Raw genomic sequence first — 21,972 nt, forward strand, 5'->3', positions numbered from 1 at the left:
GTTGTTAACTAGGGAAACCTATTCCAATCATCTTCTAGAATGACATCTAAATAAGCTTTCAGATATATATTTTTTAATTTTAAAATCTAGCTTGTTAACATCAGTGAAACAAACTCACCAATGGCACTTAGCTTTGTGGGAAATATATTTTGGGTTTGCAGAGCAATAAAAAAAATATCCAACCCAGACCAGTTATAGGCAACAGAAAGCACTTGCTTACAGAATAAAGAGCTTAGTGTTTTGGGTGTTAGTGTTGTTGATATTTGTTAGAGAACATTGTTATATAACATTGGTTTTAATTGCACGTTCTGTTTTTCTCCTCAAATTTAATTTGTTACTATGGATGCTGAAGAGATTAGGGATTTATGTCAATTTGTATTATATTGAGGGGGTGGGGGAGCTGTTCTAAATGAAGGGTTGTTCAACTGGATAAATTTGTAGCTATTACTCATGTTTTCTCTCCCATGTCTAGATACAGGGGCTTTAAACTGTCATAAGAGCTGGAATTTTATTATCTTCTTATTTCCCCCTCCCCAGAAAAAAATCAATGGGCATGCTATAAAGTCCCTCCATGAATCTAAAAGCCTGTCCTGTGGCTTCAACTTCAGTGGCAAAGATTAAACCTTTCCACTAGGTTCTTTCTTTCCACAGGTACAAAACAAACCATATGCATTTTGGGGTTTATTTTATCAACACTCCTATGAGGCACCATAAAATTCTTCTCTCTCTGCTTCATATTTGGGCACCCAAGAGTTTGTGCGGTGCTTAGTGTCACACAGATGGCACCAATTATTGCTTTGTTGCCTCTCTGCTCCAGGCCCACCCTTGCTTATCTTGCTCTGACTACTGGAAGTCACAAGCATCGTTTCCCCTTTGATGGCTGACAGGTACCCTGGTTAACATTTGAAGTACTCTTTTTGTCCTTTCTGGTATTTAATCACCTGTTACATTATCCATAATTCTTTCCATCACAACATTGAGTGCCTGGCAGATCTCAAGAGATTATCAGGAAGGTCGGCAAGTTGAGGACTTTTCTTGCCAAGGTTCAGAAAGTGTGTATTGTATACAATTGGGTAAGCATACCATATAAATATAAGAAAGCATACAGGATATAAATAAGTATATAGCTTCTTTTTCTTCCCTATTTATTAAATATCTTTTACTTCTGTTCTCTTTTTTTATTATCTTATTAAATAGTTGTAAAAAGGGGTTTTAATCCCTGAGGTCAGATTATGAGTACAAAGCATCCTGACCAACGTTACCCATTCCATTGTTCGCCTCTCTCCTCCTACAAATACCTACTTTTTTAAGATTTCTCACTCTATTGTTTGTTTATAATCTTTTTGAACTTTGTGATACTTCTGTGTGACAGATTTCTTTAAATAAGTTTAATTAAGTCTTATGAAATAAAATTTCATAAACAAATGCTAGGCACACAGTGGCACATGAGCAATGGAGCAGGAATTCAAGAAAAATCACACTCCATCCTAAAGTGAATGGATATTTCCAGAAATATCCTTTAATTATTCAACTCATAGAATTAATTACCTATTTGTTGTCTTCGTCATGATGTGCCATTAAGCACATTGAATTTCAGATACCTAACTGAATTCTGTTGCATCTCATATAATTATATGTGCAACTACCCAATTGTTTCAACCTCATTCTTAGAAGCCTTTTTTGTTCAGTGCCATAAATCGAGTATCCTTTGTCATATCCAATCATTGGTAAATCTCTACAGTTCCACTTCCAAAGTATTTTCAGAATTGGATCATTTTCACATCTGTCCCCTAGTAAAATTGTCACAGCCTCTTACTAGGTCTCTCTGCCTTTACTCTTAGACAGCTAGTGACCATTTTCCAGACAGCAGCTACAGTCTCTTAAAATATGAATGACATCATGCTGTGCCCTCATTTAAAAGCCTCCAGTGGCTTTCTGTGGCCCTCAGAGTAAAATCACACCTCCATAGAAAGCGTAATTTATAGCACTCAAGTTTCTTAATTCTGAAAATGGACCTAAAGTTGAAGATATGTGTCTCTTTTCAGAACATCCTAAGGAACTTAGGATTATGGACAGCTGCTAATGTGGAAGCTTTAGAAGTCGAACAGCTCAGCTAACATCACTGTGGATTTAGAAGAAGAAAACTTCATGGTGTATGTGTGTGCACTACCCACGAATTTAAGTAAAATCTCTGCCTTGTCTTCTTCATGGGTCAGTCTCCCTTGTTGGAAAAAAAAAAAAAAAAAAAGCTCTTTGACCTACATGATGTTAAAATGGAATTTTGATGCTTTTTTGGTTTATTTATTGTTTTTCTTAGAAGTTTTAGGAACTACTGACTTGCATCATTGAGACTAGAAATTACCCACCAGAGGAAATCACATTGGTGAGATTGTCTCGTTATCAAAACTTAGCTTTAAGCTAAGTGTGTTGTACAAGACTGGCTTTTCAATACCAGTCTTTTGATAAATACTTCACTCTGGCCTCTCTCCTCTGTTGCTAATGAAATTTCACTCGTGTGTGTGTGTGTGTGTGTGTGTGTGTGTGTGTGTGTGTGTGTGTGCTCACTTTGTAGGGTCTCTTAAAACTAGAAAACCTTTAGAAGAAGCATTTCTTGTTGTAAGAATTTTTAAGCAATAATCCGTTGCTTCAAAAAAGTGTATCAGCATTAAAGCATTAAGGTAGACTCTCAAGCTGTCGCTGAACTTACTCAGGCTCTGTGGTCCTCTTTTACCTCCCTGAAACATTTTCCTCTCTTTCTCATTCACTCTCTCTCTACATGGCTGCATCTAACATCCATTCCCCTCAAACTCCAGTTAAATCATTTCCCTCTTGTCCAATTTCTTCACTTTAGGAATTATCTGAAGTTATATTATTAGTTGCATGTTTATTTTTCTTCTTCCATTAGAATAAAAGTGTCAAGACTTTGTGTTGCCCATCTATTTCTCCCTGGCCTCTTGAACTCTCCCTAGTCTACTGCTGGCTATGTAAAAGTCTGTGGAATGGGTAAGTAAATGTTTATACCTTCAAAAGCATCTTAATGGGTAGTAATCATACAGTATTGTGTCATCTGTCTGGATGAATTAGGCCCAAGGACAATTCTATAATAAGAAAATTGCCTGGTTCAGATAATTTAGAACATCTTTTGTGGACCACAGATGTAAGTATGTTTAGCTAATGTGTGTGTATGTGTGTGTTTCATATCAAAGGCCACTTGAAAATCAATGGTATTGATCAACTTGTGAATTAATATGAACCCAGCTCATAGGACTGGCAAACAATTCCAGCTCCCATGGATGTAGAAAGCCAGGCTGAGAAGGCGCTGCCCATAAGTGAAGCATATTGAAATAGTGAGGACTGCACAAAACCCTCTGGCCTAGAAACTTCTCAGCACCACTACCTGCAGATCAATAGATGGCCGTGGATAAAAGCTAGAAAGACCATGAGCTCACCCACTGGGTTTGATTGGTTGAGGTCTGACCCAGGGCCTGGCCAAGGACTCAGCCTTCAGCTAAAAGCAGAAGCCTAAGCCGTTGTCAGGATCTTCAGTCTGTGAGACTCTAGGAGACTGGTTTTAAGCACAATTCAGGGAAACCCTTCCAGAGGACTTATAATTTATGTTGTTTGTTATTTCTAGTGGAGATTCAAAGATGGATGCCTGGCACAGGGAAGATTTCTACTTGTAAAGGATAGTCATTATTTTAAATCCTTAAAAAGTTGGTATATTTGCCAGGTGCTAGTGGTTCACACCTATACTCAGGAGGCCGAGATCCGAAGATCATAGTTTGAAGCCAGCCCAGCAGGAAAGTCCATCTGTGAGACTCTTATCTCCAATTAACAAAAAAAAAAAACCAGAAACGGAGCTGTGGCTCAAGTGGTAGAGTGCTACCCTTGAGCAAAAGATGCTCAAGCACAGTACCCAGGCCCTGAGTTCAAGCACCAAGAACAGTGCGTATGCGTGCACACACACATATACACACACACACATACAAAGTTGTACACTAAAAATTTTGTACACAAATGCATGACAGTACATTTTTGGCCTGAGGTTTTTAGATCCTACAATGTCAACTTTTCAAGCAGCTTTTATCCAATCTACACCTTTCATTCCAATTTTTTCTATTAGTTTCGTTAAAACATCCTGCTATTCACCTAGTTTTTCCACTCAATGATAATTTCATTGAGGAACACAAAAATAAACTTATAATATTCATTACCCCTAGAGCCATTTCTCTCTTTTAGTGATGTATTGATAATGTTGGGCCTTTCTCTCTACGTCTCATCCCTTCCCAGACATCTTCAAGGCTGGCTTGCGTGCAAACTTGCTGGGCACCTATGCTTAGTTCTCTCTCTCACAGATGATTCTCACTTGCTTTAAAAGATTTCATAACCTGTTCTGATTTTATAGCCATTGAATACACTTAAAAAATAATAGGGGATTTCCTGATGGGTGAAGCTGGGCTATTCATTGCGAGATTTGTCATTTTTGCATGGGCCCTGCTGCAATGTCTCTATCCTTCTTGTCCCATTTGGAAAGACATTTAATTAGAAACATACTATGAACTACTATACTGTGGCATTTTACCATGAAATTCTTTGTAAATGTATCAGTAATCCATATTTAACATATGTGTGTATGAGAGAAAGAAAGAAAGGAAAGAAAGGAGGGAAGAGGGGAAGGAAGGAAGGAAGGAAGGAAGGAAGGAAGGAAGGAAGGAAGGAAGGAAGGAAGGAAGGAAAGAAGGAAGGAAGGAAGGAAGAGAGGGAAGGAAGGAGGGAGGAAGGGGGGAAGGGACTGAGGGAGGGAGGGAGGGAGGGAGAGAGAGAGGAAAGTACTGAATTCTTCATTACCACACTTGCATTAAAATTTTCAATGGCTGAATTAATCTCAGTTTATCAGTCAGTTGTTCAAGTATGTCCTTGAAGTGAATTCAAATATGATGAGGCTTTTTTGTTTTAGGGGCCAGGGCGGGGTGGGTTGTTTTGTTTTGTCTGACAAGGCAAGCAGGTTAGGTAGGCTGCCTCTTTTTTGTCATGGACCAGATTTGAAGGCACAAAGTTTTATCAGTTTCTGTCCAGTTTGATTGGAAGTTAATCTTTTAGTGTGACTCTGCACCTGACCTGAATTACGCCACTGAACACATATCCTGCCTATTTTAATGGAGGAGAAAAGAGAGAAAGCATTAGCAGAACAATGATCTGCCTACTCGATGGGAAAACCTCCTTCTTTTTCAACAACGCCAAGGTAGTGGTTGGATCTGCACTGACAATAGGGCAAATCATCCTGCTCTTTGTGTGAACATCTCCATCATCGTGGCTTTTTATGTCCCAGTGTGAAGGACAACACACACTACATCCCATAGTAGCTACGTATATCAGGTAAAGTTTTGATTAGTGTGATTCCATCCAACACATATGCTGGGCTTCAGGATTTGACTACATTTACTTTAAAATCCTGTATCTATTAACATTTATACCATGTAGCTACTTTTATACTTACAAAATAAACCAATACATCAGGAATTGAGAAAGGACTCAACTCTTTGTGCAAGAAAATGACTATTACCTCTTGAAGTTTTCAATATATTTAATAGTGAGTCTGTAGGATGATTTAAAAATCTAAAAGGCCTAACTTTTCCATTTCTAAGTTTGGAAAGACAATTTCTAAAATTTTAGTATCTTAGCAGATTCATTGTGTTATGGTTAAAAGTGATAGAATGCCTGGTGTTTCTTTATTATCCTCCCTCCTTCTGGCCAACACTTAGGTTAATGTGAGTACTTGCTACACTATTGAAACATAATAATACTTAAATGTAGAGTAATACTAAAAATATAGCGACAAATAGGAGTAAATAATCATACTCACAGAGGCTGTCCAACGTACCACGTCAGGCTATGGACACATATTAGCATACCCAGCCCTCACCATAGTCCTAAAAATCACACTGTCTGTACCCCCATTTTGCAGAGAGGAATCCGAATCATGAAGAAATGAGGGCACTTGCCCAGTGTTACAGGTGTTAAACACTGCAGCCACAATTCATGCCCATCTCAGCACTCCTTGGGCTACACATCTAACACCTCTGCAGAGCTCCATTCCCACGTCTGCCCTGCTCCACCCGGCTTCTCCCCTTACTTCTCGTGAGCAGTACAGCCTCTACCAGGCTTTCTACCTTTTCTGCCTCCTAAACACAGTTTCCACTTTATCACTTCCAAAGACATCATGTTTCTGTGTGTGTGCGCACCAGTCTTGGGGCTCGAACTCAGGGCCTAGATGCTGTACGTGAGCCTTTGTGCTCCAGGCTAACACTGTATCCCCTGAGCCACACCTCTACTTCCAGCTTTTTGGAGTAGTTAAGTGGACATAAGGGTCTCACAGACTTTCCTGACTGGGCTAGTTTCAAACCATGACCCTCAAATCTCAGCCTCCTGAGTAGCTAGGGTTGCAGGCATGAGCCACTGGTACCCATCCCAAAGGCAGTGTTTTTAAAATTACTGTTTGCCTATTGGTTGCCTTTCTTCCTTCTCTGTCCTTTTTCAGGACCCTGCTGGGGCAGGGCTGGGTCTGGTGCCTTTACAGATATCTGTAAATATTCATGTCTAACATTGTCAGGAAATTGCCCAATGACTTGTCATTCTCCTCCCCTGCTGGGGCTTAGCATTCCTGCACCCTGAGTAATACCCAATGCACAATAGTTGTAGATGAGTCCATGGACATTGCACTGATGCCATATATACATAGTTTATCAATGAACACCTCACGTATATACCATGTGGCAAAAAGTGAAAACAAAGAAGTATCTAATAGATCAGACCCAACATACTCATTCAAGTGGAAATATAATTACCCATTAATCATGTATGCACACAAATTAAATACCAAAGATAGCATAAATATGGTTTTGTAGCTCTTTTTTCCTCCTATTTGATTTAAAAGTCAACTTAAGGCTTGAATTTGTACTTACAATGTTAAAATGGAGGTGGCTCAGGAAAGGAGCACATCTCTTGTGCAGTAGGGTATTGAAATTAAATTATCTGCTTTCCAGGTGGAGGTTTCTGGATATGAGTCACGTAACTCAGAGTTTCACAATGGAGGTGAAGAACAGAGGCTCCAGGCTGGGTAAAACCCATCCAACTTGGGGTTGACTACAAATCCTTCCTTAGTCATACCAGTACTAAGAATGTGTCTTCTGGAGAGTCAGAGAAGAAAACATCCAACTGCAAAGTAACTTTTTATGTAGGCAGAGCCAAATAGCTGTTCCTGCAATAATGCCCTACATTTAGGGGCTGACACATTAAAATATATCACATGCCACAGTCCACTCAAATACGTGAGATTTGTCTTATTTAAGCATTTTGGCCTTGTTCTCAGAGACACATAGCTTTCACATCCTTGTGGAGTTTCAATCTAAGGCATCAAAGCTAAAGTCAAGAAGACAGAGCTAATACCTGAATAACAGCACATTCAGATGTGCCGAAGATGAGTCACATTTCCAGAGAACTGTCAAACACTTAGTAGTTTGGGGAGGAAAAAGATGGATTAAAATAAAATGTTTGAAAATTATAGCTTTCTTTCCCTACTCTGAACTTTTCCAGGAGCCCCAAGAGAAGAAAATAGCCTAGGAGAATCAAGATAATAATAGAGAAACCTCATCTAAAGAGAAAAGGGCATCTCCATACAGTGACTGTAAAAAAAAAAAAATTTAATATGTCTGGAAAACCATATTAAATTTATCTATTCAGAGAAAGAAAGTCAGGATGAATTTCCTAAAAGAATAGTAATTTCTAAAGACCTGCGAATAAAAGAAATACTTGTAACCCTATGACATAGGAAAGATTAAAACAGACTTAAAATATGTATAGGAAAATTAATCACAGGAAGCCAGTGTAACAATACTAGGGTAGGCAAAATATGAATCTGGATGAAGAGCATTTTCAGTTCCACAAAGATAGTTCTGTCTCAGTCTTCAACGCCTGTGAATGTGTGACCTTTCGTGACCAGAGAGACCTTGTGGGGGAGAACGCAGGGATGTGGAGATGGTACATTTCCTGGGTGACTCCAGTGGCTCACCCAGACTCTTCCTGAGATGAGGACACTAGGCCCAGAGTCCCAGAGGAAGCTGTGATGAGAAGAGCGCAGGGTAACACCTGCGACAACCGTTCTGCACCAGGCCTCGGTGCCCAGCCATTGTGCTCAGCCACTGTGCCCAGCCGTTGTGCACCAGCCTTCCTGCACAGCCCTGGTGTATAGCCATGGTGCCCAGGCTTCCTGCCAGCCCTTGTGCACAGCCCTGGTGCCCAGCCCTCCTGCACAGCCCTGGTGCCCAGCCCTCCTGCACAGCCCTCGTGCCCAGCCCTGGTGCCCAGCCCTCCTGCACAGCCCTCGTGGGAGGGAGGAGGCAAGGGAGCGACTCTGAACCGCGAAGCCCTCCTCCCTCCACGAGGACGCCGCTGGCCACAGGCCTCCTCCTCGGGACCTGCTCCACGCGGAGGCCCCGTGTCTCCTTCCATGCTTTCCATTCACTTTCAAGTACATTGTCTACTTTTTACAATAAGAAATAAGAATGCGGACACTCTCGTTTTGCCTTAAAAATAACAGCCGTGGGAGCGCAGGTAGGACTCCGTGGGACGGAGGCGAGACTCCTGGAAACCGTGGAACAGCTCCTTGTTGGAGAGAACCCCAGCCTCTGGTCACGGGAAGAGGACAGGAAGGGAGCGGCGGGGCTGCACTGCGGGACTGCACTGCGGGGCTGCACTGGGGGGCTGCACTGTGGGGCTGCACTGTGGGACTGGACCGCGGGGCTGCACTGCGGGACTGGGCCGTGGGGTTGCACTGCGGGGCTGCACTATGGGGCTGCACTGCGGGACTGCACTGTGGGGCTGCACTGCGGGACTGCACTGTGGGGCTGCACTGTGGGACTGCACTGCGGGGCTGCACTGCGGGGCTGCACTGTGGGGTTGCACTGCGGGGCTGCACTGCGGGGCTGCACTGTGGGGCTGCACTGGGGGCTGCACTGCGGGGCTGCACTGTGGGACTGCACTGCGGCGCTGCACTGCGGCGCTGCACTGCGGGGCTGCACTGCGGGGCTGCACTGTGGGACTGCACTGTGGGGCTGCACTGTGGGACTGCACTGTGGGGCTGCACTGTGGGGCTGCGCTGCGGGGCTGCACTGTGGGACTGCACTGTGGGGCTGCACTGTGGGACTGGGCCGTGGGGTTGCACTGTGGGGCTGCGCTGCGGGGCTGCACTGTGGGACTGCACTGTGGGGCTGCACTGTGGGACTGCACTGTGGGGCTGCACTGTGGGACTGCACTGTGGGACTGCACTGTGGGACTGGGCCGTGGGGTTGCACTGCAGGGCTGCACTGTGGGGCTGCACTGCGGGGCTGCACTGCGGGGCTGCACTGCGGGACTGCACTGCGGCGCTGCACTGCGGCGCTGCACTGCGGGACTGCACTGTGGGGCTGCACTGGGGGCTGCACTGCAGGGCTGCACTGTGGGACTGCACTGCGGCGCTGCACTGCGGGGCTGCACTGCGGCGCTGCACTGCGGGGCTGCACTGTGGGACTGCGCTGTGGGGCTGCACTGTGGGGCTGCGCTGCGGGACTGCACTGTGGGACTGCGCTGCGGGACTGCACTGTGGGACTGCACTGCGGGGCTGCACTGCGGGACTGCACTGCGGGGCTGCACTATGGGGCTGCACTGGGGGCTGCACTGGGGGCTGCACTGCGGGGCTGCACTGGGGGCTGCACTGCGGGGCTGCACTGCGGGGCTGCACTGCGGGGCTGCACTGGGGGGCTGCACTGCGGGGCTGCACTGGGGGCTGGACCGCGGGGCTGCACTGCGGGACTGGGCCGTGGGGTTGCACTGTGGGGCTGCACTGTGGGGCTGGACCACGGGGCTGGACCGCGGGGCTGCACTGCAGGACTGGGCCGTGGGGCTGCACTGTGGGACTGCACTGTGGGGCTGCACTGCGGGGCTGCACTGTGGGGCTGCACTGCGGGGCTGCACTGTGGGGCTGCACTGTGGGGCTGCACTGCAGGACTGGGCCGTGGGGCTGCACTGTGGGACTGCACTGTGGGGCTGCACTGCGGGGCTGCACTGTGGGGCTGCACTGCGGGGCTGCACTGTGGGGCTGCACTGTGGGGCTGCACTGTGGGGCTGCACTGCGGGGCTGCACTGTGGGGCTGCACTGTGGGGCTGCACTGCGGGACTGCACTGCAGGACTGGGCCGTGGGGCTGCACTGCGGGACTGCACTGGGACCCGGAGGCTGGACCGCGAAGCCTGGCATGCTTCTGCTTGGGGTGAAAGGAGAGTCGAGCCTGGGTCTTGGAAATCATCGGAAGCAAAACGCAGCCAACACTGGGCGATGTGGAAACTCCATCTTCCGCGAAATTTGCCTCCGTTTGCTACCATCTTGTTGACGGTTCTGTTTGTCTCGAATCTTCTTCAGTGGTATCCCTGAAGCTTTTCTATACCCCCCTCCCCCTCCTTCTCCCTCCCTCTCTCCTTTTCTCTCCTCTCTCTTGCTCTCCTCTTTCTCTCTTTTCTCTCTCTCTCCCCCTCTCTTTCTCCCTCTCTCTTTTCCCTTCCCCTTTTCTTCTCCTTTCTTCCTTTTTTGGTTTTGGTATTTAAGAGATACTGGTTGTGTAAAGCAAGTGGTAAATTTTTACTTTTTCCCTCTTTGACTTCCTGAAAAAAAAAATTGTCGCTATTTCCTCACGAAATGTCTGCTAGAGTTCACCAGTGACACCAGCTGGACGCCCAGTTGCTTTGCGACTTGATTTTAATAGCTCATTAGGTGTCTTTCTTTTATACCAAATTTGGGAAGTTTTAATCCTCAAAGTACATGGACATTCATCATTCCTATCATCCTTTGGTTTTTCCTCTCCGTTCCTGTAATGATGGATCTTTCATTCTTGAGATTGCTATAGGGGCGGGGGACCCAGGATTGAACCCCAGCCTTGCACTCCGCCACTTGAGCCATTTCCCACTTCTTTGCTTTTGCAGGCAGAATCTCACACTTTTCCTACCTGACAAAGATGTTCCTACCTCTGCCTGCTGTGTAGCCACTATACCCAGTCCATTTGTATTTTTGCCCTAATTAGTACTACTTATCAGTTTTATTACTCTTACTGAAGAATCATTTTTCCATCTTGATTTTTTTCTCCACTGTTATCTTTTTATCTCTTCAAATGATTTCTGATCTTACCTCTATTATTTGACTTCTATAACCTTCTTTAGGTTTCATATTCCCTTTACTTCCAGCTTTGGAAAGTAAATTTAAATCATTAATTTTAAACCTCCCACCTTTCCCAATGTGAACATTTCCCACTTAGCACTCCTTTACTCTCTTCTTAGATGTTTACTCTCTCCCTAAACGTTGACATGCTGTGACCTTAATTTTTCTTTCTGTTATGTTGGTCCTACTGCTTGAATTGAGGGCCAGGGCACTATCCCTACGGTTCTTTTGCTCAAGGCTCATGATCTACCACTTGTGCCAGAGTTCCACTTCTGTTTCTTTTGGCAATCGTTTATTGGAGATAAGAGTCTCATGGACTTTCCTGCCCTGGGCTGGCTTTGAATTGCAATTCTCAGATCCCAGCTTCCTGAATAGTTTAAGATTAAAGGCGGGAGCCACCAGCACTAGGATGATTTTATTTATTTTTATTTGATTTTATTCTTAATTTATTGTGGATGTTTGATTCCTTTTTCACACAATGGCAAGCAACCTTGCTAAACACATGCCACCTTTAAAAAATTAGTAACAATTAAAATTTTTAAAAATTAACTTAAAATGTTAACAATGTTAACTTACATCGAGCGCAGTGTGTGTTTGCTGTGGCTTGGTAGTACCACAATCACTTTTGCCTAGCTTTGGGGGCACTATTTGCTCTGGGGAGGTCAGATTTTCATATAATTGAGAGCTGAAAAGCACTCAAGATCACACAGTGACTGGAAAATAATGCAGGGCTGTCAGCTGATCCTCTTCAACTCCAGTGTGTCGTGCAGGTATGGGAATTTAATTGTTTTTTTATTCTTGAAATTTTATTTGATTTTTTTTTAATTTATTTTTTGGCCATGCTTATTCATGACCAATAGTCAATATGTGGATAATAGAGGATTTCTGCATAAGTGCAAATAATTATCTAAATGCAAATATATATGCATATATATTTGTTAATGCTCTCTCTTTCCTAGCAGGCTTTGAATCTCTTAAGAACAGTGATGTTGGACAGTAGGGATCTCACAGGATTCTTTTGGCATCAAGAAGTAGATGATTAGTAAACTGAATATGAAGGGAAAATATTTATACACACAATTCCTATCATGGTTTTACTTTATTTATTTTACTTTCTGATAGTACAAAAAGCAAAATATACTTAGTAGGATATAGACTTTGGATTTTGACTTTGGGTCCTTTCCAAGGACAGTGCTGTGTAATAGGTTCCTGTCCTGATGTCAGCAGTAACTTGCAGCCCCGCCCACCCCTGGACCACAGAGGAAGCCATTGGTGCCTTACAGGATTCTCTGTTGCTAAGCTAGGTTGTGTGGAAGATTACATGTGTGCAGGGCACAACAACTTATGACATCTCCAGTTTGCAATTGCAATATAGCAATTGTTAGGGAACATCTGCACATTTAATTGCAATAAGCATTATACCTACAGATTGTGCCCACACACATAAATATCCTAATCTTTCAGAAACCTACTATATTTACAAATGGGAAAGGGCAAAGAGACTTTCTATCCTTACTCTCCAGATTCAGTTCCACATATTTGCTCTCAAAAGGACCTTAAAAGTATTTTACTTCTATTTTCTACTGGGATTTCAAGCCCTCGGCAATATTTTACTAGTGTTCCATTTACCACAATACAGATTTAAAAAAAAAGGCCAATGTTTTTAATCAAATTAAGGAAAAAATATACAGCACTCTTTTTGTTTTCTTCTTCTTATTTAAAGGAATTGTCTAATGCAGAACAGTTGTTTTTGTCTTTTTCTTCTACTTCATTTTAGCCAAAAAAAGCGGGGTGGGGGGGTGGGGGGGTGGGGGGGAATGAAAAAAAAAAAAAAAAAAAAAAGCTGTCACAAAATTAAGCTTGTTTGCCCCCTGGTGGCATATCTGGTGAATAGCAAGCATTAGATTTGTCTGCCCTCTGGTGACAAGTACTATAATTACAGCAGAAGCTGAGTCTTGACAGACTTTCATGGCTGTGACAAAGGACCTTGTCAGATCGTTTTAATAACTAAATTATGAACCTTATTCTTCTGACTATGCAGGAGATTTCATTTTTCTCTTTATCAATGTTTTAATTTTCATACTAAATATTAATCCATCTTTCATGGTGAATAAAGTGGAAACTATTTTAAGTGTCATTGATAACAGCCAAGAACGTCTATGAAACTAGCATAATAAGAGAGATTTTTTAAGATCGAAAATAATCATATAGGTCATAATTTAAATATAAATTATTTCTTGGAAGTTTGGAACTATGGGAAGCAGATTGTTTTATAGTTCAGATATTCTCTCTGCAGGAAGTGGCGCTGTAGCTCAAGCGGTAGAGCGCTGGCCTTGAGCTGAAGAGTTGAGGGATAGCACCCAGGCCCAGAGTTCAAGCCCCATGACCAACAAAAAAAAAAAGAGAGATTGTCTCTGCATTGGCATTAGTCAACTTCCTAAGATATAGCCAATTAAAGGAAGACTTTAGATAGTATAGGATAGGCAGAATAGAACTTTTTTTAAAAGATGTTTCCTGGAAGTTTAATCCTTGCCTCATTCTGATGAAGAGGAAACATTTCAATGTTCCTCTCTCCTGGAGATTTATAGTCACATCTTTATAGTCAAATTTCTTCAGAGCTTTTTCTACTATAGCTTATAGAGCAAAGCAATGATGCCCATTTTGTTTTTTAAATAATGAAACTATGTTGAATACTGCTTTGCCTACACTTCACCTTCTCCACTCCTAGAATAATCCAAGCCATAGCATGCTATGAAGACATTTTAAAAACTCTAATTATCCCACTGATAGATGTACTGTGGTCAATCAGAAATGAACTCTCCATTCATTCTTAGTATCATCAATGACTTGCCTGTCAAATCCTTGCCATCTCTCTCTGAGTTAATGATTGATGAATTGCATGCTTATTTTTATTTAGTTAGTTGATTAATGGGCCTGGTAGGCACATGAATTCATACTTTGAGACTTGTCTGCCAGGTGGTTCTTGGGGTATGTGTAACCATGTACATGTAGGGATGTGTGCATGTGTGTGCATGTGTGCACACACATGTATGTGCAGGCATGTGTTCACACATGCACATTTGTGTGCATGTATGTGTGTGTGTTTATATAGTGAATGTCAGGTAAGGGTTTTGATAAAAGGAAGATCATTCAGACAGCCAGTGCAAAGACGGTAAAATATACAGATTTCCATGTGAATTATAACTAGATGTTGTATATATCCTGACCACAAGATGGAGATGTAACATAATCTTCCTTTGCCTCCTGCTAGTGAGAAGCAGAAAAAGAAGAGAAAAAAAACCCTAAAAATAATTGTTTTTTAAGAGAGAAAAAATCAGGTTTCAACTAGAGCAATTCTGTTTTTACACACCAAAGATAATGCCATTATTTTCTCTTTGACCCTATATCTAGTATATTTATGAAAAGTATTGGCTTTTGAAAATAATCTGTACAATATGGTGGATCAGAAGCTTCTCTGTCCTATCACGGGGGTCTACTGGAGGAGTCATATTCTGGGGTAACCCTGGTATAGGGGTGCAGAGCTCTGGAGTTAGGTTGTGGGACTCTGGTGTTGGATGGTGGAGCCCTGGTGTTGGGGGTAGGGCCCGGTGTTGGGGGTAGAGCCCCAGTATTGGGGGTAGGGCCTGGTGTTGGGTTGTGGAGCCCCAGTGCTGGGGGTAGAGCCCTGGTGCTGTGGGCAGAGCCCTGGTGTTGGGAGTAGAGCCGGTGTGGGGGTAGGGCCTGGTGTTGGGATGTTGATTCATTTTCAGTATTCACGTCAGATCCAACTGAGTTGTTTCAGATGGCTCTGCAGTTTTCCTCCCTCCCCTCTTTCCTTCCCTATTATTGCACACGAATGTCTCCTCTCTTCTGTTTGCTTTTTTTTGGCCTAAGAACTTTGCATAGCACGGAATTCGAGAATTCACAGTATGGCCTAACAGTTCTCACCCTGTACTTTCAGGCTCAGGACCCAGGGACACCTGTGGTCTGCATACCAGCAGGCCTTGCATCCTTCAGAACGTCAGTACATTTGTGCGAGGTCTAGGAAACACCTGCACACATTGACTGCTACTGGGCATTTAAGACACCAAACACACTTAGAAGAAAAGCTAAAGGAGAACAGAAAGAAGACACACCACTGGTCACATACCATACATCAGGACCCCTAGTGGCACAGATCTTCCCAACAACCCGGACACCCGTGGGCCATGCAGGAAATCTATTGCCACGGCTGAATGCCCCAGCCCTCCGATTCGAAACAAACCAGGGAATGAAGAAAGAACAGCACAGAACAAAACCCAGGAGATACAGCTCAGCTCTTCCCTATTGGAACAGAAAAGCAGATAATTGCAAGAGTTCCCCCCTCCCAAATAGGGAAAAGGAATGAAGAGTTTAAAGGAAAATACAGCGCAGTAAGACATAGCTAATTCTGAAAAAGGAAAACAAAAAGCTGCGTAAGCCAAGAATTATAGTAATTACGCAAAGTGCCTCACTTGGGAGTAATGTTGAAATTCATCCAAACCATGAATACTGACTTAATGAAGAAGTATATAGTAGGGTGTAAGGGGAAAACGGGGGGGGGGGGGGGGGAGGGGGAGGGGGAGAATCTATATATAGTTATCTAAAAATGTTCAATGAAGAAAGAACATGGTAGGATTAATGTAAAACAAATTCCTAATGTAAAACAAATACTGGGGGACAGAACTTAAAAAGATTTCAAAGCAAGAGATAAAATAAATCTCGAGCAACTTGGGACTTCAAAAGGAATGAGCCCATATGCTTAACATGAATACAACTTAAACCAAAATGCTCATTTATCCCTAAGTAATTGGGGAAAGCCTTCACATAGATCTTTTCTGGTTACAATAAAGGAACTCTGCAAGTGAAAAATGACTATTCAATGAAGACTTGTTTTCATAATCTTGTTTTCTGCTTGTTTCCATGGCCCTTTTTTGTTTTGGTTTGGTTTGGTTTGGTTTTCGGTATAGCAAATCTTTCTGTGTCATTTACTAAAACCCATTGTAAGAATAAAATGCTTAAAACAGCAGAAAAAATTCAGCCAGGCTCTGAACTCCAGCATCCCCTAAGAAAGAATTTATAGGCACCTGGAAAAAAGTATAATAAGCTACATAGTAATATGTATGCTCCTTTAGAATACAAAATTATGGCCTCTTGCTATGGCAAAGTTTTTGAAACACTCTTCACCCTTATGTCTTGTTAATAGTATTATAGCAGTAGTTTTATAAATCCCATGAACTCTTTTCTAAAACATATTTCTGGGAAAGGGCTCTAAGTAGAAAAGGTGGTATGTTATTACAATACAATGATCACTTGTATATTTTACAATATAATTAGACTAAAAGTATGACTATGACTTCCCATGTGTTCCTAATTTTTTGTTTTTCTGTCGTGGGGCCTGAACTCTGGGCTTGGACTCTGTCGCTCAGTTCTTGAGCCATAGCACCACTTCCGGCTTTTTTTGCTTATATGGTGCTAAGGAATCAAACCTAGGGCCTCATGCATGCAAGGCAAGCACTCTACCACTGAGCTACCTTCCCAGCCCATGTGTTCCGATTATAAAACAAAATAAATGTTCTCAAAAGAGACTGATTCTGTGTGTGATAAATGTGAATCTGAATAAGCAAAATAACTTCTTTTTTTTATTGTGAAAATACTGTACAGAGGGGTTACAATTCCATGGGCAAGATAATGAGTACATTTCTTATCAAGCATTGTTGCCTCCTCCTTTGTTTCCCCTAATAACTTCTAAAGTGATTTTGATTTTCAATTTTAAGGAGATGGAAGAACAATAGATAAAGTTGCACTGTTACCAAAATTTTTTGCCTAGAATCAATTGGTACTTCTTTCCCTTTCCCTTTCTCGCTTTCTCCCTTTCTTTTTATCCCTACCCCAAATTAGCTACATTAGTTTACATTCCCACTATCAGTTTTGCTGTTTGCTTTTGTGATAACTACAACTCTTGGCTAGAGTGAAATGGAATCATAGTGGTGTTTTCTAATGAGCGTACATTTCTAATATGAGGGAGTTGCATTGTGGTAATTTCACAGAGTCACCCTCTCAATTATATTCCCATTCCTTTCTTCTTTCCTTTTACAAACACTGCTTAGTGGGTTTCAGTATGTAGATGTATGTGTGTGTCTGTGTCTGTGTCGGTGTCTCTGTGAGTGTGTCTGTGTACATATTCTTGGACTCTTTCCATAAAGAACATTGGTGTGTGGCTCCCTTTTCTTACAAATTCCAGTTCCAACCATCGGTTGACCCCGTGAACTCATCTTTTTGCTGGGGAGTTTGCAAAAGGACGGGTATGATTTCTTCCTGACAGCTTTGTTCAGGTTCAGCTGTGAACTCATCTGGTGCTTGTATTTTTCTCGGAGGAGGATTACAGTGACAAAGTTCTTTCCTGTTAGATGCCGGATGGAGTGCATTTGATGGAATTGAGTTCTGGGGTTTGCTATGTTCCCGTAAGGAATATTGGATGTCAGCTGCTAACATGGTGTTTGGGGGAGCACATGAGAACTTTTAAGTTCCGTGCAGTGGAGTTGAAAGGGCCTTTACAGTAGGCTTGGCTTGTTCCCACTGCTGGAGACATCTTTGCTGTCTATTCCAAGTGCCCAAGTGCTGAGCAAAGACTCTCCACTGTGGAAGACGGGGGAGCTCCACCTCTACCGGGGAGTTCTTTGGCCAGTGCATGGAGTCAGCTTCCTTCAGCAATGCGGAAGAGCTTCCCCTCCATTGCTCAGCCCACCAGGTAGCAGCAGCTCCTTTCTCCCACACCCAGGCCTCTGCCTCTGGCCAAGGAGAACACCTTGCTCATCTGCAGGTCCCCTCCTGCACTGTACTGACAGAGTCTCCCTAGGAAGGAAGCTGCAGCTTCCGTCATCATAGGACCCTGTGGTCCATTTAGTTCATCTGGCTTCCTACCTTTTGAATGATAAGATGGGACGTCCACTTAGAGTCACTCTCCTCTGCCCAGAATCAAAAGTCTCCACTAAAATGCCAGATAAAGGGTGGGTGAAGGTAGTCAGAAGCTTCAGTGTACATAGGTGACAAATGGAACCAGGTAATCTAGGAGACTGGGTGCAGCTGGGAGAGATGGGAGAGAGTGATGGAAAGGGGTGACATTACCAAGTTAGGACCCCTCTATTCAACTACTTAAAGGTAATGTAAGTATTCAAAAAAATTGTCTTTAAGTAGTTGTACAAAGGAGTGCCATTCAACAAAGCAGTTTATGTATACATTGTATCTCCATCTATGTCCGCCCTTCAACATCTTAGCCCCTCTTCAATGACCCCTTATTTTTCTCAATCTTGTGGTACATACAATGAATTCTTGCCTGAATTTCCTTCCCCCCGCAGCTCCCCACCACCCCACCTTCTTCCCTTCATTCTTCAAGCCCTCTTCCCTTGGCCTTACGGCTCCCCTCTTGAAAATACCCATTTCCTGGTACTTTTTTTGTTGGTTTTGACTTAGTCTTCCTAAAGAATTACACTATTTGAGCTCTCCATAGAGACTATTATACTTGCAGTTGCAAATGAATCAACTGCAGTAGAAAAATTTTAACCTTGGTAAGTGTGAACACTGTCTAGCCTTCATCTAACTGGTCAAGGGGAATCTATTCTCTCGCCTCTTCTTGTGGTAGTTTCAGCTTCTTCCTCAGTCTAGAGGCGTCAGTCCTGGGTATTTTATACTGAGATGAGAACCAGAATTGTACCCAGACCTGGGAGACACACTTCCGGCCCCCATAATGGCTGTCACCATCGTCAGAGGCTCAGCAACAGCCATGAACTTCACACCTGGGATACATTCTTTTTATTCGTTTCCAGTCCTCAGTCTTTGCTGGGAAATTATCGTTAGAAATAACCATGAAGTAGAAATGAACATATTTCACATAGGAATTTAAAACATTCACTGAGCAAACAAAAACAGGACACCTTCCAGTAAGGTCTGTTTCACGGAGAGTTTTGATGCCAAATACATCAGAAGGATCTGATAGGCCTTCATGCAGAGGCTCTGGCTCTCTGCATTTGTGATCCGGACATTACAGTGTCAGGAATCGGTTCTAACTTACTGCTTGGTCACAGAGAAGCACACACAGACAGCACAGCCACACAAACTGCTTCTGATGCAAATGCTTCACTTGTCTCGACCTTTACCAACACTGTGGGAAAAGCCCACACATCTTGAGAACTGACGCCATACCCAGGACACCGGAACTACCACACAGGAAAGCCCAGAGGTGATGAAAGATGTACAAGAAAATGCTGGTTCCCAGGTGCAAGGGAGATGCTGGTCAGTTAAATCAACAAGTTCTGTTGCATAGCAGGTGACTGTAATCATAGTTACATATGGTAGACTGGGAAACTGCTGCGAAAGTTGATTTCAAGCATTTTTGTTACAAGGAGAATATGTACTTGAGGTAACAGTATCAATTAGTTTGAATGACTCATTCCAGTAGAAATATCTACTAGCTAGATTTAAGCACTCTGCATTGCCTATATCCTTCAAATGTTGTAGACGATAAATACACGTGATCTTGCGTAGCACTGTTAATGAATTTGGAAAGTGAATAACACACTTGGAGTGAATAAATAAATTTGGGGGAAAAATATGTATGCATACACAATCAAGCCTAGGAAGAAATGAGTTTGTATTTCCCACAAAGCAGTACCTTACTTCTGACACCGTCTGGAATCATACACGTGGGGATGGTATAAGGCAGACAAAGAGACAGCCATCCTTAGCCTTGTTTCTAGAACTTTCACCGCCAATGCCCTCCTTATTGCTGACACTCTGGTAGACTGGGCCCACCATCCACCTCTGCTACAGTGACATGGGCAGCTCGGAGTGAGCTCCACAACCCCACTATGAAGAGAACTTGATCCCACAGCTTGACCATGGCAAGGTCCCACCTATCTCCTTCCCCTGGCTGGAGGCTGGGCCCTCTCCAACTCTCAGCTCAGCATAGGGTCTTCAGGATGTTGAGCTGGGAGGAGAGAACCCCTTAAACAAGTCCTTGTAAAAGAGGCTTGGGCCATCCACACCCAACTCTGGGTGGGGGGGTGTCCAACTGTTCCCTCTGCTGCTCCCATAACCCCACACTGGGCCACTCACACAGGCCCTGCCAGGGGGAAGAATGCACCTGTATTCAAAATGACTGGTCTATTATTTTTTGCAATAAATCATCTTATTTCAGTACCAGGGATGTGTTCTACAACAAGTTGGAAATGTTCTAGGTCCACTATGCCTTTATACCATCTCAATACAGAATCTTGACTGCCAACAGACAGCTTAACAACCACTTGAAGTTTAATAAGACCTCCCCAATAACATCTTTTGAACTGATCATTCTTGCTGGAGTACTAGTTGACAAACTGACAACACATGGGCTTGCTCTCGGGCTCTGAGAGCACTAGGCTCTGAGTCCATTTTGCTTTTCAGTTTATTTTTTTCATAGGATTTCACACATTTGCCCAGAGCTTGCCTCATAGGCAATCTTCCTACCTCTGCCTCCAAAGTAACTGCAATTACAAGCCTGAACCACCATGCCCATCTGGTGTTTTGAGAAAAAGTCTTGCTCACTTGTTCTCTCCAGCTAGCCTCAGACTTCAACTCTTCTATCTCCACCGTCTGATAAGTAAGGTAGCAGGCATTATTCAGCACGATGCCTGGCCCTTGAATAATTTTTTAAAGAGGAAGTAAATATCGTTTTGCAAAATATACACCTACCTCTGAGAAAAAATTCAACTAATGCCAGAAAGGAAAGGTAAAAGTAACATACTCAAATGCCACTCTCTGTGATGAATCATTAACATTTAGGTTTTCATGAACACAAGATCTATTTTTCAATAAAAAAAGTACCAATGTAATTTGTCTGAATTTAATGGAAGAAGAATAGAAAAGAGCTGGTGAGATCACTTAACCATCACATAAATGTTTCTACACTCTAAGGTATTTTCCAATTAGAAAAAAGAGAAAAACCTTCGAAAATTAGGGAAGACACTAAATAAAACACTGCAAGTGTGGATCCATTATGTCTCATCAAATGCATAATATAATTTTAGACAATGCCAGCAAGTTACCTGCAGGGATAGATAAATGCATTAGCAATTTCATTCTTCCTATTTTCATTTATATCCTGTCACCTTAATTCCCAATACTGTTGGGTGCTCACTTTATATATAGATAAATTGAATGCTCACCTCCAGTGTAGCATCTTCGTTTCTAAGTTCTTTATCTTCCTTCACCTCTAGATTTTTTTCCTAGAGTGGATTCATTCATGCTGTGTTGTAAGGGACCTCTTGAGGGCTTCTTAATTTTTACTCAGACTCATTGGTTTGTAACCAGTGAATACATCAGTCATACATGGTCTCAACGGAGAAGGAGCTAGAACTTAGGTTAATGCTCTGATGTTACTGTCATTTATTTTCTTTTCTAGAAGCTACCTCATCTTTTAATTTGCCTGGGGCCCCACAAATTAAAAGCCACTTTTGATTGGAAGCTAGCTATGTATTTGGACATCAGGAGTGCTTCATCACTTTCCTCCAGAACGCATCTCATGGATATCTTTTGGTATCCCATGCCTCTGGAGACAAGTTGGAGATCAGCCTGGTGTCTTCTTGTAGTTCAGTCACTTGATACTGCCGTCTGGATGCCAGAAGCCAAAGCAATCCATCTTCCTCTTCAGAGGACAACCACTTAACCAGAATGCCTC

The 21,972-nt window shown here is 43.0% G+C and overlaps 1 protein-coding gene across 1 annotated transcript; it reads right to left on the minus strand.

Moving 5' to 3' along the window:
• Window positions 1-8,536: 8,536 nt before the first annotated feature.
• On the minus strand, window positions 8,537-10,414 carry LOC122110153 (proline-rich extensin-like protein EPR1). Its single transcript, XM_042682652.1, has one exon. It carries the CDS (start codon window positions 10,412-10,414, stop codon window positions 8,537-8,539), a length of 1,878 nt encoding a protein of 625 aa, XP_042538586.1.
• Window positions 10,415-21,972: the final 11,558 nt, after the last annotated feature.

The sequence above is a fragment of the Dipodomys spectabilis genome, unplaced genomic scaffold (genome assembly GCF_019054845.1).
Source record: "Dipodomys spectabilis isolate Male_0828 unplaced genomic scaffold, ASM1905484v1 ptg000075l, whole genome shotgun sequence".
Lineage (NCBI taxonomy): Eukaryota > Metazoa > Chordata > Mammalia > Rodentia > Heteromyidae > Dipodomys > Dipodomys spectabilis.